At 40.9% G+C, this 16,770-nt stretch overlaps 2 protein-coding genes across 3 annotated transcripts in view; both read left to right on the forward strand.

The window, feature by feature from the left end:
- Nucleotides 1-16,770, forward strand: part of LOC125277527 (glutathione S-transferase A2-like) — an 88,199-nt gene that overhangs the window by 65,500 nt on the left and 5,929 nt on the right. The window lies entirely within an intron of this gene.
- LOC125277528 (glutathione S-transferase A1-like) lies at nucleotides 8,583-13,455 on the forward strand. Its single transcript, XM_048205951.1, has 6 exons — nucleotides 8,583-8,741; nucleotides 8,925-8,976; nucleotides 9,066-9,198; nucleotides 9,336-9,477; nucleotides 9,576-9,701; nucleotides 12,791-13,455. The coding sequence occupies exons 1-6, from the start codon at nucleotides 8,655-8,657 to the stop codon at nucleotides 12,920-12,922; spliced, it is 672 nt and encodes a 223-aa protein (XP_048061908.1). The 5' UTR covers nucleotides 8,583-8,654; the 3' UTR covers nucleotides 12,923-13,455.

Consider the following 16,770-nt stretch of genomic DNA (forward strand, 5'->3'; position numbering starts at 1 on the left):
AGCACTCCACTCACCTCAGTTCACTCTCCGTTCTCGTTTGTACAAAGGACTTTCCATGTTTGTTCCCAAGACTTCCAAGTTGTTCTACTCCAGCGTGTTTACCCAGTGTCCGTGTGATATCTTCTATGTGTGAGTTCACCTACCATCTCCTACTGTCTCTCCAGCCTACCAAACTGCAACCATCCACTTTCCACGAACCTGTATTCCTGTGTCTACCCTGCTGTTTGTCAATAAACCTCCATCTGTTTGCATCCCTGTTGTCTCCTACCTTTCTGTCTGTAACAGTCTGAGACACAGATTTCTGAGACACAGATTTCTGAGACACAGATTTCTGAGACACAGATTTCTTCGCATCTTCTTGCTTGAACATTTCAATTGGTAAGGCTTAAACTTTCGTGACGATGCAGCGCTCATGTCCCTAAGTGACCAGTGACCTCTGAGTCTCCAGCCTGGCTTCTTAAACCAGCACCACCCTGGTTCCCTAAACTGCCGGCACCTCCCTGGGCTCCTGAGCCGCCTGTACTGCCATGGGGCCCTGCACTACCGTTACCATCATCATGGCTTCCTGAACAGCCATTACCTTCCTGTGTTACCGGTGCCATCCTGGAGGTATCTCAAGTCAACCACCTGTCACTTATCCAGGACACCCACTCTGACTGGAATCCCTTTTTGCATGAGGTCGCGCCTTCTGGGAGGGGAGAATAATGTCACCAGCTCCATTCACCATGCCTGCCTCCTCAGCATTACACTTCCCAAAATCCTCCCTGCTCACCACCTGCGAACACTCCTCCATCACCCATACCTGCCAGCAATTACCCTCGTTATCTCACCCTATATTAGCAGTCACCATATATGCCACAGTTGTCTGTTCTGCGGATACCTTTAAGGAGATTGTGGGCAAAATCTGCTCCAGATCTGTTCTGCACCTGCTCCAGTACCATGCCAGATCTGGGCCAGCTCCGGAACAGATGCAGATTCCTTTAAGGTGATTTGGCCCAAATATGGGCCAAATATGGTCTAGATCTGTTCTGGATCTGCTCCAGAACTGTGCCGGATCTGGGCCAGCTCATTTTGTACACAAAAAAAACCACACACACACACACACACACACATGTACACACACAAAGAAGTATACAAATCTAAATTTAAAGTATCTGCTATTTTTACATGAAACATTTTTACAAGTGGAGTTTTGTAGCTCCACCCCTGTTGGCTTTATTCTCGAGGGAATAAAAGTCTAAACGCAAGGCTCGGATCTCACGCTTGCCGAAGCAGCACGTGGATTGAGTTTTCATTAAAGAATATAGTTCGGATCTTGCGTTGCCGAGGCAACGCGTAGATTAAGTTTGCAAGAATGAATATACGGCTCGGGTCTCGCATTTGCCGAGGCTGTGCATAGATCACGTGTCCGTAATTATATATATATATATATATGTATTTATATATTGAGGGATCTTAGTAGACGGGAGTTTCCCTTTCTCTCTTTCCCTAAAATACCTTGCGAATTATTACCAGCTATAATTCTTTTTTGTATTCTAAATACATTCAGCCTGTTCAAAAAAAAAAAAAAATATATATATATATATATATATATATATATAAGAACTGGCTGCATTTAATTTGAGGATTAAATGAAATATTGAATACATTAAATTCTGAGGAATTTAAAAGAAAATAAAGGAGACCGTTAAAGAGCCAACCCCGCCACCTCGTGTGCTTCAGGGCGCAGTGGCTTCCAGTGTTCCTCCAAGAAAGAGGAGGGTTGTAGAGCAGTCAGTTCAGATGTTCCCTACCGGTTCGCCATTTCAGGGCACTGGTCTGACCGTTCATCCAAAGAAAGTGTCGCCACCCGTGCTCCCCCGCAGAAGGCTTGGGGACAGGGACAGGCGACACAGCTGAAGTCTTTGTGGGGTAAGACCGATCTGCGGACTGTTATTATCACCAAGAAGGCTTCGAGGAGGTCCTGACGCCAGTGGCGCGGGACATTGGAGGGCAGCCCCCTCCAGAGAGAGTTGGGTATTAAAATACTTGGTACCCATCTCTCTTTGGCGCCCTCAGGGGGCCGTTCTGCTAACCCTGCCACCCAGTGTGCTTCAGGGCGCAGCGGTCTCCACCGACCCTCCGAGGAGGGCCGGTCATCACTTGATTCGGCTGTTCCTTACCGGTTCGCCGCTTCAGGGCACCGAGTCAAGTGCTCAAAAAACACCAGAGGCCAGTCTCGAGAGACTGGTTCCCTTAGTAAATTTTCTGGCAGAATGGAAACTTCTCCCAAATATTTCAAAATGGGTGCTGCTCACAATAGAAAAGGGTTACAAAATCAGGTCTCACCTGCCCCAGTTTAATGGGGTCCTTCCAACAGTGGTGGCCCCCGAGCAGTCTCTGGTAATGGAACAGGAGTTTATGACGCTCTTGCAAAAAGGAGCTATATAAGGGGTTCTCCTACCAGCAAGCTGTCAGAGTTTTACAACCAATGCTTCATTGTTCCAAAGAAGGATGGAGGGTTATCCAACAGATCAGGTCCGAGGACTGGTTTGTTGTGATAGACCTGAAAGATGCTTACTTTCATGTATCCATCCATCCTCAACACGGGAAGTTCCTCAGGTTTGCATTCGGGGGCAAAGCTTACCTGTACAGGGTTCTTCCCTTCCGACTTATCACCCTGCACATTTACGAAATGCGTGGATGCAGCTCTGGCTCCACTGAGACTCCAGGGCATCTGCGTACTGAACTATATCGACGACTGGTTGATTATAGCTTAAACAGAACATCTGGCAGTTCAACATCGAGATGCTGTTCTGTCACACATGAAGAGGCTTGTGCTGAGGCTCAATGCCAAGAAAAGTGTGCTGGTTCCAGCTCAAATTACCATCTACTTAGGGGTAGTTTGGGACTCCACCACGATGCAGGCACATCTGTCTCCTGCTCGTGTGAGTTCCATTCTCAATGCCGTGAATGGGGTGAAACTAGGCCATTCACTCACTGTCAAACAGTTTCAAAGACTGTTGGGTCTCATGGCAGCTGCGTCCAATGTGATAACCTTTGGCCTTCTGCACATGAGACCCTTACAGTGGTTATAGGACCAAGGGGTTTTCTCAGAGGGGAAATCCTTTTCGCATGATCAAAGTCACGTGTTGATGCCTTCATGCTCTGGTCATGTGGAAAAAGCCTTCGTTCCTGTCCCAGGACCCGTGTTGGGGACTTCTCATCGTCGCGTAATGCTTATGACGGATGCTTCCCTCACGGGCTGGGGGGCGATCATGAGTGGTCGCTCAGCTCAGGGTCTCTAGGAGGACCATCAGAGTTCCTGGCACATAAATTGGCTGGAAATGATGGCTGTATTTCTTGCAGTAAAATACTTCCTCCCAGACCTGAGGGCATCAAAGTGTGGGAGCAGACGCCCTGTCGAGGCAGGGGCCGAGGCCCGGGGAATGGAGACTCCACCCTGAGGTGGTGGAGCTCACTTTGGAAAACTTCGGTCGAGCTGAAATCGACCTATTTGCTTCAGGGGAATCAACCCAGTGTCCACTGTGGTTCTCTCTATCTCATCCAGCACCATTGGGTCTGGATGCCGTGGTACAGACTTGGCCGAGTTCTGGAGAAAGTACGCCAGGAAGGGGTCAGTCTAATATTGATAGCCCTGTACTGGCCAACCAAAATATGGTTCTCAGACCTAGTGTCACTTCTAGATGGCTCCCTGATGGAGCTTCCTCTCAGGCAGGACCTCCTGTCTCAAGCGGGTGGCATGAATAATTCATCCACGCCCAAAACTATGGAGACTGTGGGCCTGGCCTCTGAGGGGGCCAGGCTCATAGATGCTGGTCTCCCAACTGAGGTTGTGGGGACCATACTCCACTCCAGAAGCTGTATGCAGCCATTTCAGCCATGCTCCTCTGGGGGATTCCTCGGTAGGTCGAGAATCCTTTTTATATTGCTTCCTCCGTGGTACTCTGAGGCTGAGGCCTGGGACTTGGCCGCGGTATTAGAAAGGTTGGTCCCACTTTATATTAAGTGGCCTTAACTACTATGTACTTACATCAAAAAATAAGTACAATGTACTTATTGGGTTCATATTGAATTGCAAAACACTTCGCTGCTACTGAGGTGTGATATGGGTAAGGTTAGGGGAAGCTCTGGTGGTATGGGTAGGTTTAAGGGTAGGGGTAAGGGTTAAGGGATGGGTCAACAGTGTAATTATAAATGTAATTACAGAAATTAATTACAGATGTAATTACATGCAGGTGTTTTTAAAATATAAGTAACAATGTAGAAACATGTATGTACACAATAAGTGCATTGTATCAAATGATTAATTTAAATGTAAGTACATAGTAGTTAAGGCCACGTAATATAAAGTGGGACTGAAAGGTTAGCTAAGGCTCCCTTCAAACCACTAGAGGAAGTTTCAGAGAAATTCCTCACCCTTAAAGACACCATATTTCTACTGGCTATTTCATCTCTTAAAAGAATAGGAGATCTTCAAGCACTTTCAGTTGCTCCTTTGTGTTTGGAATTAGCACCTGGAATGGTCAAAGCGTTCCTGCACACTAGACCAGGCTATCTGCCTAAGGTCCCCACCAACGTCCCAAGTCCCAATTGTACTTGAGGCCTTCTATCTTTCTCCATTTACAACTTCGGATCAGGAGAAACTCAATCCGCTCTGCCCAGTGAGGACTTTAGATGCATATGTCCACAGAGCTGCCCTGTGGGGGAAAAGAGATCAATTGTTTGTGTGTTACGGGTCTCCTAAGAAAGGAGGCCCAGCATCTAAGCAGAGAATGAGCAAGTGGGTAGTCGAGGCTATCTCACTTGCTTATGAGGCGGCCGGACAGCCATCTCCATTAGCTGTCCGTGCCCACTCTCCTAGGGGTATGGCAGCTTCAAAGGCCTTAATGTCAGGAGTATACATTAATGACATATGTGGTTCAGCTGGATGGTCATCCCAGCACACATTTATTAGGTTTTACAACCTGGACGTAGGCAGACATTTTTGATTTAGTGTTAGTCTTTAGCTTAAGAAGAAAATGCTCCTTAGTCTTAGTCACATTTTAGTCATTTTAGTCATTTCGTATTTTAGTGTAGTTTTAGTCGACGAAAAGTCATCAAATTTTTGTCAAGTCTTAGTCAGTACTTTTAGTCAAACTACAGTTACCAACATTAATTTTGATAGCTATTTTATATGTAGTCTTTAGACAAAATAGTCATAATTTTTCTCTTTAGACCAATTCATTTAAGATTATGAAAAATTTGAATTAAGGTAAGAGACTGCACTGACATTGCACTCATTAGCAGTAGCACTTGTGCAAATGTACATATCCTCATTCAGTGGTTCTCAAACTTTCTAGTGTCGTAACCCCTGAGGGATTTAAAGGTGCCCAAGAATGCTTTTTCACAAGATGAAATATAAGTCTAAGGTGTCCCCTGAATGTGTCTGTGAAGTTTCAGCTCAAAATACCCCATAGATTTTTTTAAATAAATTTTTTTAACTGCCTATTTTGGGGCATCATTAACTATGCACTGATTTTTACAGCGCGCCGGCCCTTAAATTCGCGTGCTCCCTGCCACACGAGCTCTCGATTATATTACAGCACATTTACAAAGTTCACACAGCTAATATAACCCTCAGATGATAATTACAAGATGTTCGTCATGCATGCTGTATGCATGCTTCGAATTATCTACATTCAGTCTATGTCTATATTTGTTCTTCATGCTAGTAAGTGCCAAATCCCCACTTTCATAAAGGTAACGTTATATTGTCGAGAACAGCACATATGTAGTGCGATGCTGGCTTGTGTGGGTGCAGTCAGTTTTGACCGTGAAAGATGAGGCAATTTGATTGAATGTCGTGTATATACGACATTTTACCTGCTAGAAATACATGTTCAGTTTTCATGTTATTTTAAGATGGAGTAGATTAAAATGAACGGCACTTTTCGCGTATGTCAGTTTGAGAGCCACTGCTGGATATCAGCCTGCACTTTGGTCCCAGATTTAGTCAGTAAACAAGCAGCGCAATATAGACACTTTAATTAACGTAGAAAATCTCAAATGAAGAGCGCTGAACTCCAGCTTACTTGTGTTTTCAGATCATCCGCGCTTCAGTGTAGAGAAGGCTCGTGTGTGGGGTTGCCAGATAACAAAGATTAAGTAAAACGTGTTCTTTTAACAGAAAAGCTCTGATAGGGGTTTAAATTCTGGAAATCTGGCAACCTTAAGCATGACTGCTGGTGAAGGCAGTCTGTAATGTTTTGTCTCTTTTATTCGACAAAAACAAAAAGTGATTCCAAAAGAGTGATTTTGGTCAAGTGTTTAGTCTTTTAGTCACATTTCAGTCTCGTCTTTTTTTGTCAACAATATTGCACGTGTAGTTTTAGACACGTTATTGTTAAATTAAATCGGTGTCGTCTCTCATCGTCTCGTCTTAAGCCACGGTCACACTAGACTTTGAACGTGCGAAATTTTTTCGGATGCTGTAACGGTCGTGATATGACGTCACGGTATACAGCGTCTTTTTTATAAACATGAACACATAACTTAAAGTAATACATTTAAATGTAAAAATATAGAACCTACTCGACTTTACTGCAAAAATATAATTCTTTTCATTCAGCCAAGAGGTCATGCTGTGACGAATCGATCTTCTACTGGTCGCACGTCTTCACGTGATGCGAATTCGCAGGTCAGAGTTCACCAAACTTGAACTTTGGAACGCAGCGAAATGCGAAATTTTTCCGCACGAGCTTGCGTTTCCGGTCTGACGCATTCGCATGCGTTTGAATGGAAGTCAATGAAACGAAAAGTGCAGTGTGACCGCACCTTTAGTCATGGAAAAAAAGGTCGTCAACGAACATTTTTCGTCATAGTTTTCGTTAACGAAATTAACACTGCTCAGTTCTGTCTACAAGATAACAGACAGGTCCTTGGTTCTACGGCATAGTTGGGGCAGCGTTCCCATAACGTCATATGACGTAGCGTCGACAGTTCCCATGAAAGGGAACGTCTCGGGTTACTTGCGTAACCCTGGTTCCCTGAATAAGGGAACGAGATGCTACGTCACGTTGCCGTACCCCCAGCATACCTGTGAGCGTCTTGCTTCGGCCATAATCCAGAAGCTAGTGTTCTTTGTTCTGGGTATGCTTTATAGTTTCCTGGTCCGTGACGTCACTTGCCTCTGACGTCTCGTCACATTATTGGTTAGATACAAGAGTGCTTCACGACGCAATCACGCAGAGGGTTCCAATAAGGTCATATGACGTAGCGTCTCTTTCCCTTATTCAGGGAACCAGGGTTACACAAGTAACTGGGGTGACATCTGGCGAAAGCAGGGGCGCCGTGTAAAAAAATCCTTCAAACATTTTTAGATTGCTAAAATGTCTACAAATTATTATTTATTATATACCATCAATCACTGATTTGCAGTTTGGCGGTTTGACATGCGAATCATGATGCGACACAAAAGATTCGTAACGCTCCGAAGCTTCCTGAAGCAGTGTTTTGAAATTGGCCATCACTATATAAGTCGTTATTTTGTTTCTTTGGCACACCAAAAATATTCTCATGGCTTTATAATATTATTATTGAACCACTGTACTCACATGAACTGATTTAAATATGTTTTTAGTACATTAATGCTATGCAGGCCTCACTGAGCCATCGGATTTCAACTAAAATATCTTAATTTGCGTTCCGAAGATTAACAAAGGTCTTACGGGTGTGGAACGACATGAGGGTGAGTAATAAATGACATTATTTTCATTTTTGGGTGAACTAACCCTTTTACATCACTCTGCACACTATGTAATAGCGTACCTCCAGCATGCAAACAATTTCAAAAATGCAGTTTAGTATGTGAGGATGCCAAGAAATAATTCTGAGTGGAAAAATAGGTTACATCAAATAATTATTACAATAAGTTAGGCTCCATTGTGTAACAAGCAAATTAAAATGTTACACATTTATTATTCACAACATGGAAAAAGGAAATAAAACATAGTTAAGAGTCATAGTTGTCATTAAGAGCATGACTCAAACATGAACTTATTGTTTTTATTCTGTTTTTGCCATATTTCAGACACACACACACACACACACACACACACACACACACACACACACACACAAAAAAACAATGCTCTCATTGTGTCATGGCGCCATCATGTGGTCAACATGTGAAAATTATGTAATGAGTGGAACTTCACTAAGGTAGTCATATGAGCAGTGCCTGGGGCATAAAACGGCTTGGATAGTGCTGCTTAATGTCATTAACTAGCATGATGTAGCATTTTAAAATCTAAATTAATTTGTATGTGCACAAATTAATGCTTTACCATAAGTGATAGAGCATTTTTACGTTATTTTTCATTCATTCGATCAGCAGAATTGTCTTGAAAGCTTGAGCTGTAGAAAACTGATCCAGGAAATGGTGTAATTATGTGTTACTTATACCTCAAAAGGAGGTTATTGATATCAGCATTTGTGTAAATGTGCGTTTTCCCGCGGTGGGTGAAAGTTTGTGCCCTTTGTCTCGATCATGCCCATTTAACACCACCCACGAATTACGCAATAGTCAACATAAAAACCCCTGCATAGTTCACACACCACACACTGTCTGCTGCACAGCAAAGAGTTTAGAAGTGTCACTTTATTTAGTGAAAATGTCTGGGAAAGTTGTGTTGCATTACTTCAATGGAAGAGGGAAAATGGAGTCGATCCGATGGCTTTTGGCCACAGCTGGAGTCGAGGTTTGTTGCATGTCTAGAAAAGATTTACATCATGTCTATGCAAAAAAAAAAAAAAAAAAAAAAAAAAAAATAAATTTTCCGAAGGATGTGTAAAAAAAAGGATGTTTGTATGCATATGACAAACTATCAACCAGATCAACACGTTTTTTTCGCATTGACTTTATTTTGGTGTTGTGTTCACAGTTTGAGGAGGTGTTTTTGACCAAAAGGGAGCATTATGATAAACTGCTGAATGGTATGTTGACTATTCAGTAAATTCATCATCAATCCTCTCTTCTTGTTTTCTGAACCTATATATTAATGTAATCCCTGTGTTTATTGCAGATGGAGCCCTGATGTTTCAGCAGCTGCCTTTGGTTGAAATAGATGGGATGCAGCTTGTCCAGACAAAGGCTATCTTGAATTACATCGCTGGAAAATACAACCTCTATGGAAAAGACCTGAAAGAACGGGCTTTGTAAGTATCAACTTTTAATGAATTTCTTTTGTAACCTATGAAACTAGACTCCAGTAATCAGTTATTTTAAATAAGATTCCAAGTAGCCTTGTTTTTCCACCACACCTAATTAATTATCACTGTATTTTGTCCTGAAGGATTGACATGTATTCAGAGGGTATGATCGATCTAATGGAACTTATCTTGCTGTTGGCTATTGCGCCACCTGAAGACAAGCAGAAACAGCTCAGTAATATAGAGCAAAAGGCAAAAGAGCGCTTCATGCCTGTGTTTGAAAAGGTACTGATAGCTCTGACTTTTCATTCCTCCCATTATGAAGCATGATTCTCCACATTGGATAAATGAAATCATGCAATTTCTGGTATGACTCTTTTTAGGGTCTTGCAAACTCTGATTTCCTGGTGGGAAACCAGTTGAGCCGCGCTGACGTTCACCTTCTGGAGACCACTCTGATGCTGCAGGAGTTATTCCCTACAATACTGTCAACCTTTCCCAAAATCCAGGTGCTGTTCCACATTTTCCCACACAGACCATCAACCCCAAAACTGGACTTAACTTGCTTAATACTTTACAGTTTTTGGTCACACTTAAGAGGTCAACAGTGTCATTATTGATGTAATCACAGAAATTACTTACAGCTGTAAATATAGCTGTGAGCAGCAATAGGCTACATGCACGGTTACTCCTGGTTGTGGTTAAGCCAGCTCGGGCATTTCCGGTGAACTGTTAGCTGTTCATTCTGTAGTCGCTGTACATCGACACAAAACCATCAATGGTTGAATTTTAATGTTGTATTCATATTTTAATGCAGTTATCACATTTTCCTAATTTGCCAATAAACCAGTTTTATTGATTGCAATAAAGACGAAGCTATTGGGACCGTTTAAAAACGCTGTCTGTAATTAGACACATGCACGCATTTTCTTCAATTGTTATTTTTAATGCGATGACCACAAACATTACTTGTTCATACTTCTGAGATTGTCCCCATTGTAAAACCAAACATTTAAAAATGTAGGAAATTCGACATTTGATAGAAAACACTTATTTAAAAATAAAAAGACAATAATTACCACTTTAACCAGCAGGTGGCAGCAAAATAGCATTTATTCGTTAATTGTTAATCTTTTTTCACTTCCTTTTTGACTAAATATTAAACATTATAAAATAACTAGATTTAAAAATACATTTTGTCAATGTGAAGTATGAAGTACTCAAAAAATCTCATGAAAAACAATAACTTTTCTTGTGAATGAATGACACAGAAAGCGATCACAGCAGCTGTCAGTCAGTGCAGCACAAGATCAATGATTTCAGCACACTTGTGAAAACACACATTTTATTCAATTAATATAACTAAAGTGCACAATAAATATTTTATTTTGGAAGCTTTTTTTCCCACATAAAAGTGTGAAAACTGATTCTCGAATTGAATTTAGCTGAGAAGGAACACTGAGGTACGTCTTTATTTATTTATTTTTTATGCTGTCTTACGTTTGAATACGTAAATTAATGCTATGCCTGACTATTTAAGTGACTATATTCTGATTATAAACTATTACACTACTAACGTTCCGTGCATATAGTCCATTATCGGGGTTCAAGCACTTTAAGGCTTTTAAGCACGTAAAAAAGGTATTATATTTTATTTAGCAAGCATGTAAGCACTTAGATCATAGTTGGAAAAGACAATTTACAGCCAATACAGGCAATTTACTAAGGAAAAATGTTTTTTTTAAAGGTTTTTTGACAGTTATAGCACCACCTATTGCCCAATCTCCACCAGTGTTTTGGGGTGTCCTCAGAGTGTGTCCATACATATGTGTGTCAAATTTAGTGAAAATATCTCATTCTGTTTTGAATTTATAGAGACTTATATATATGAGAGCATAAAAAATTACCCATGAGCGACTTTGATTGGATTTTTTTGCCACTTCCTATCAAAATTTTGACATTTAGGCAATGACATTGTTAACGAGCTATGGTTCCGTATTTCCTACGTTGGTATTGTCTTGATCAAACTAACGGTTTCAAAGATATTCGCAAACATTTTTTTAAGCGCTAAATCACAGTTGCACAAACCATAAACTGAAACCTAGCATGTTTGGTATCGTTGGACTCAGCAAGTATTCAAGTGTCTAAGGACATGACTCCTGTGAAAATAAGTCGACCACACCAAAAGTTATAAGCATTTGAAAATTTTATTTTACTACTAGGTGGCACTGGCTCGAAACTTCTTGTTCCGAAACTTTTTGTTCCGATCGGCCTCTGTTAACCTTGTCTAATAGGTGCTCAAACTTCACCAAGTGCTCAATCGGTGCAAAGATTGAGCCCATACACATGTATACCAAGTTTGGTGAAAATATCTCATTCCATTCAAGAGTTATAGCCTTTTTAGTAAAAGTGTCCCTTCCCATTTTGAACGTTTTGATGCCCATTAGCGACTGAGAATCAAAATTTCACCTTTTTTTTTTTTTTTTTTTTTTTTTTTTTAATAATTATTGATATTCAGAGTCCAGAGAACATTTCTGTATTTCTGCACTGGGTTTTGACTGGGTGAAAAACCTAGGACTAGTTTGTAAAAGTAGGTATTGGACATAATCATGAATATTTAATGAACTATTTGATTGACAGCAGTTGTTCAGTATGAGGAGATCTATCAAATGATATGCATATTGTGTGGAAGTGTGAAACACCACATGGCGCCATCTAGTAGATGATTTCTTTCAAAATTCTTACAGACCTCTGGGCCCATGTGCCGAACATGCCCAACGAGTTTTGTTTTCCGATCGGCCTCCGTTAACCTTGTCTAATTGGTGCTCAAGATTCTTTGGCCAATGGTGGCCATATTTTTCGAGATACGCCAATGTCCTCAGAGACAGTAATGGCTCCTTGGATCAAGACACTGCATGCCAATTTTCACATCAATCGGACTAACGGTCACATAGTTATAGTGTTATAGTACCACCAAGTGTCCAATCGGCACAGTTTTTTTTACTGTGACCAAAGATTGAGAACATTTCTACACAGGCTTGGTTCAGATTGGGCAAAAAAGTTTCAAGTCTCTAGGCCTTACGGTTTGGTCTGCACAACCAGTTTTAAGGCAGAAGAAAAATAATAAATTTATCATGGAAATTTTGTGGTTTTTTTCACCTTTAAATCAGCGCCACCAATGGCCCGATGTCCATAAAGTTTCACACTTCTTTAGAATCATGTGACCCATGTGCACACCCGATCTTGCGAAGTTGGACGCAAATCATGCAGGAAGAGGGCTACTTTCAGTAATTCCTCTGCTACGCACTTGAACCCCTTTTAGTAGGCTATTACAATTTATTACAAAAACTCTTTAAACATTGGTGTACAAACAAACAGTCAGAATAGAGTGATATTAAGTTTCATTAAACATTCAAACTCATATTCAATACAAATAAAAACACAGTTCTGATTGTCGGATATACAGTAGGGAGTGAGAGAGTAATCTGGTTCAGTTTAGTGAAGCTGTGTGTTGTCTGAGCAATTCGGTCCATGAATCAAACCGATAATTCCTGTGACAGTCTCTATTTGAGCATCATGATTATGAATTTTTTCACAGGCGTTTCAGGAAAGAATGAAGGCCTTACCAAGAATCAGCAAGTTCCTGCAGCCCGGCAGTGCAAGAAAACCTCCGACTGATGAGAATTTGATAAAAACCTTGAAGGAAGTGTTGAGCCACCTCTTTAAGTAGAAGGACCATGGAAAACCAATTCTTCAAAACATTTCAATTATGTTAATCACTAATTAATTTACAAGTGTCCTTATTAAAACTAAAATTGGCAGATTTATTTGGAACGTACAAGATGCAGTTTGAATAAAGTGACAATATTGTGATATGAAGATTGCAGCTGTTCAGTACATGTTGTCAGGAAGTGTTTGTCTGTCCATGATCTCTCAAAATCAAACATCTCAGAACCATCATGAGGTTCTGAAATAAGAACACAGTCAGATTGACCATCAGAATAAACTCTCAGACAGATTATCATCATCATGCCACATCTGCACCTGTCAATCTGATTTAACATAGAGTCATGGTCAAAATCAGAACTTAAAACTAACTTTTTGCCACACCTGCCAATGGCCGATGACTTTACCATTTAAAATTTACCAGCCATGAAACTGCTACTAATAAAGTAATCAAATGTAAAATAACACTGCACAGTCTTCACTGTATAAATTAAACAGTTTAATCCTTATTAAAGTTACAAAGTTATTCAATCAAAATAAGTGAATGATTTTTATTTGTCTTTTGTTGTTTGATTAATATTAAGGACACAGATGGCAGCAGGTTTTTTAGGCTGCTGTCACTTTACAGGGTATCCGCGGGTCCTTAAAAAGTCTTAAAAAGTCTTAAATATATTTTTCCTAATAAAAGGCCTTAAAAAGTCTTAAAATGTCTTAAATTCAGATTGGATAGGTCTTAAATATTTTTCGTTGCATTACCGCAAAAATGTTTTATGTACAGTATGTTTTATGTTTTCTAATACGTCCCCGACGGAATGGGCCAGAGCTGGAGAGCGCAGCTCATGGTTGCTTAGTAACGGAAGACGCTACCGCAGCGCCCGAGCGCTTTGGAAAGGAGAAAGCGGCGCCGACGCGTTTTCCATGCGTTTTTAGACGCGACATATGAACGGTTCCTAAAAGAGTTCAAATGGGTCAACGTGTCAAATGCGAGTAGAATCAGCGCTGAAATGTGTTCGGTAACTTTTTATGAATGGTGGTGGGAATTTAATATAGGCCTATAATTTGCAACGGCTGTGATGTAATTATATAAATAATAGTCTGAAGGTGCTGCATGTTTGCTGTAGCAGTGGTGTTTTCATTTTCGATTCACTGTAAATGCTACTTTGTTTGTGACGTTTAAATTTGCATTTGGGAATGCAATATTAGTCATTAAAATCGTTTATAATTCTGTTGTTGTTTAAGAGAAGTTTCAGTGTCACATGATTCTTCAGAAATGCTGATTTGCTGCTCAAGAAACATTCACTATTTATATTATTAAGGTTAAAATGCAGTTTTTGCTGCTTAAAATTGTTGTGGAAATCCAATTTAAACATTTGTGGTAAGATTTAAAAAATAGAAAAATTAATACTTTATTTCATCATACTTTAAAGTGATAAAGTGAGTGAAGAGCGAAGACATTTAAAATGTTACAGAATATTTCTATTTAATAAATACTTTAATAAATAATATATTTGATAAATACATGTAATATAATTTCAAATAAATGCTGTTCATTGAACTTCCTATTTTTCAAACAAATATCACCATTTCCACAAAAATATGAAGCAGCACAACTGTTTTCAACATTGATAATCAGAAATGTTTCTTGAGCATCAAATCAAATTGTAATAATTTCTGAAGGATCATGTGACACTGAAGACTGGAGAAATGATGTTGAAAATGATCACAGGAATAAATTACATTTTATAAAATATTTTTTATAAAATATAGAAAACGTTTTTTATTTGTAAGAATATTTCACAATGTTGCTGTTTTTACTGTATTTTGATCAAATAAATGCAGCCCTGATGAGCAGAAGGGACTTATTTTAACATCAATAATTGTTTCCAAACATTTCGCAGGTACTTTAATAATAACAATTCTATTAATACATTTAATATATATGTATTAATGTACAATAATTATTTAATATACACGTGTGTATATATATATATATATATATATATATGTGTGTGTGTGTGTGTGTGTGTGCGTGCGTGCGCGCACGCGCGTTTCCATCGCATGTTTGGTCTTAAATTTCATGTAAGGTGGTATTAAAAAGGTCTTAAAAAGTCTTAAATTTAACTTGTTCATATCTGCAGATACCCTGCTTTAAGAACTAATGCACGGATCCAATATACACATATGTTTTCTTTCTCAGCTGTTTATGTTCACTTAAGACATAACTGAATATGTTTATGAAGATACTCAACAATACGAGCATTTTTTTAAGTGCAAGAAGACGTGAAAGAGCTCAATTCAGTATTTGCGTGCTGTCTGAGACATGGATTTCTGGGCGCATGCTTCAGATGTTTGCGCACAGAAAACTTCCCACACAGTGATTAACGAATTAAGTTCCCTTTCGCATCTTCTTGTGCTTGAATATTTCAATTGGCAATGCTTAAACTTTTGAGACGATGCAGCGCTGGCCTGTTAACTGTCCCAAGTGTCGTTCATGTTCACGTTCTCACAACATTGCATTTTTAAAATTCATAAAAATGTTAGCAGTCAGCTGGCCAGCCAGAAATTTCTTTATGAAGTAAATGTTTTTCACTAAGGGTGTACTCACACTAGGCAGGAGCAAGTTTGACACCTCAAAGCCCGGTTTGTTTGACAATTTTGAGTGCTCCGTTCTGGTGCCCTGGTTCGATTCGTTTAGCCGGCCCTGGCCCACTTGGAAGAGGTGGGCCAGAGCATGGTTCGGTTGGGCTCGAGCACGGCTTGCATGTAGTGTGAGCGCAAACCGTGCCTGAGCACGGAACGGCTACTACTTTTGTGTGCGCAACTGTCGTCATTACGACGGCAAATGTCTTTATTACTAATCTGATAGTACACTGATAGTACTAATACTATTGATTCATGTAATTAATTCGAGTGTGTTCGAGTTTCGGGATCGCGCTCGGGATCGGTTCAAGGCAACTGTGCCTAGTGTGAGTACACCCTAATACATGTTGGCCACAATTAATGGCACTGTAACGAAGTTCGTAAATGTGGGAAGAAGGAGGCGGGAACCGGCGAACATTCAACGTAACTTTAATGTACTCCTCCCCTTCATGGCAGACGGCAGCAGGCTCCGGCCCACGGCAGACGGCGGCGACTCCTCCGCAGGAGCACAGCATCCGGGTCTCCGTCCCACCTTTCACAAGGCTCCAGCACCACCGCCTCGGGCAGCCTCTCGCGGTCTACACACACTCCCGCGCTGCCCGAACTCCGCAGCACCGCGATCCCCCTCAGTAGCGAGGGCTCTTCGACAGCATGTCCCTCCTTCCTCCCGGGTTTCGGCACCAATGTGTTCCCTTTCGTGGGAACTATCGACGCTACGTCGAATGACGTGATGGGAACCCTCTGTATTTTGTGTTCGTGAAGCACCTCTGTATCCAACCAATGAGAAAGACGTGACGTCACGGATCAGGAAGCTATAAAGCATACCCAGAACAAAGCACGCTAGCTTCTGTTGTCTTCAGCAAGCGCTATCTGTATCTTGTCTGTCTTATTTACTGTTGTATTGTCTATACACACACTGTGGTCTCTTCGTCCGAGGACAAGAGTTCCCAAACACGATAAGACACACATATATTCACAAAATGGCGGAAAAGCAGCAATTTAAGAAGTGTACTCCTCCCTGCCCACGTTTCATTGTGACAGGAGATACACACGAAATGTGCGTGAAATGCCTGGGGGTTGAGCATGCACAGGCGGCTCTCGAGGGAGCTGTCTGTGTACACTGCGATTGGCTCACCCTCAGAGTGCTGCGATCTCGCCGGGCGCTCTTTGAGGAGGGTGTTCCCCGCGGGTCTGGTCCCGCTGCTGCCTAGG

Source organism: Megalobrama amblycephala, linkage group LG10, assembly GCF_018812025.1.
Source record: "Megalobrama amblycephala isolate DHTTF-2021 linkage group LG10, ASM1881202v1, whole genome shotgun sequence".
NCBI classification, from domain to species: Eukaryota; Metazoa; Chordata; class Actinopteri; order Cypriniformes; family Xenocyprididae; genus Megalobrama; species Megalobrama amblycephala.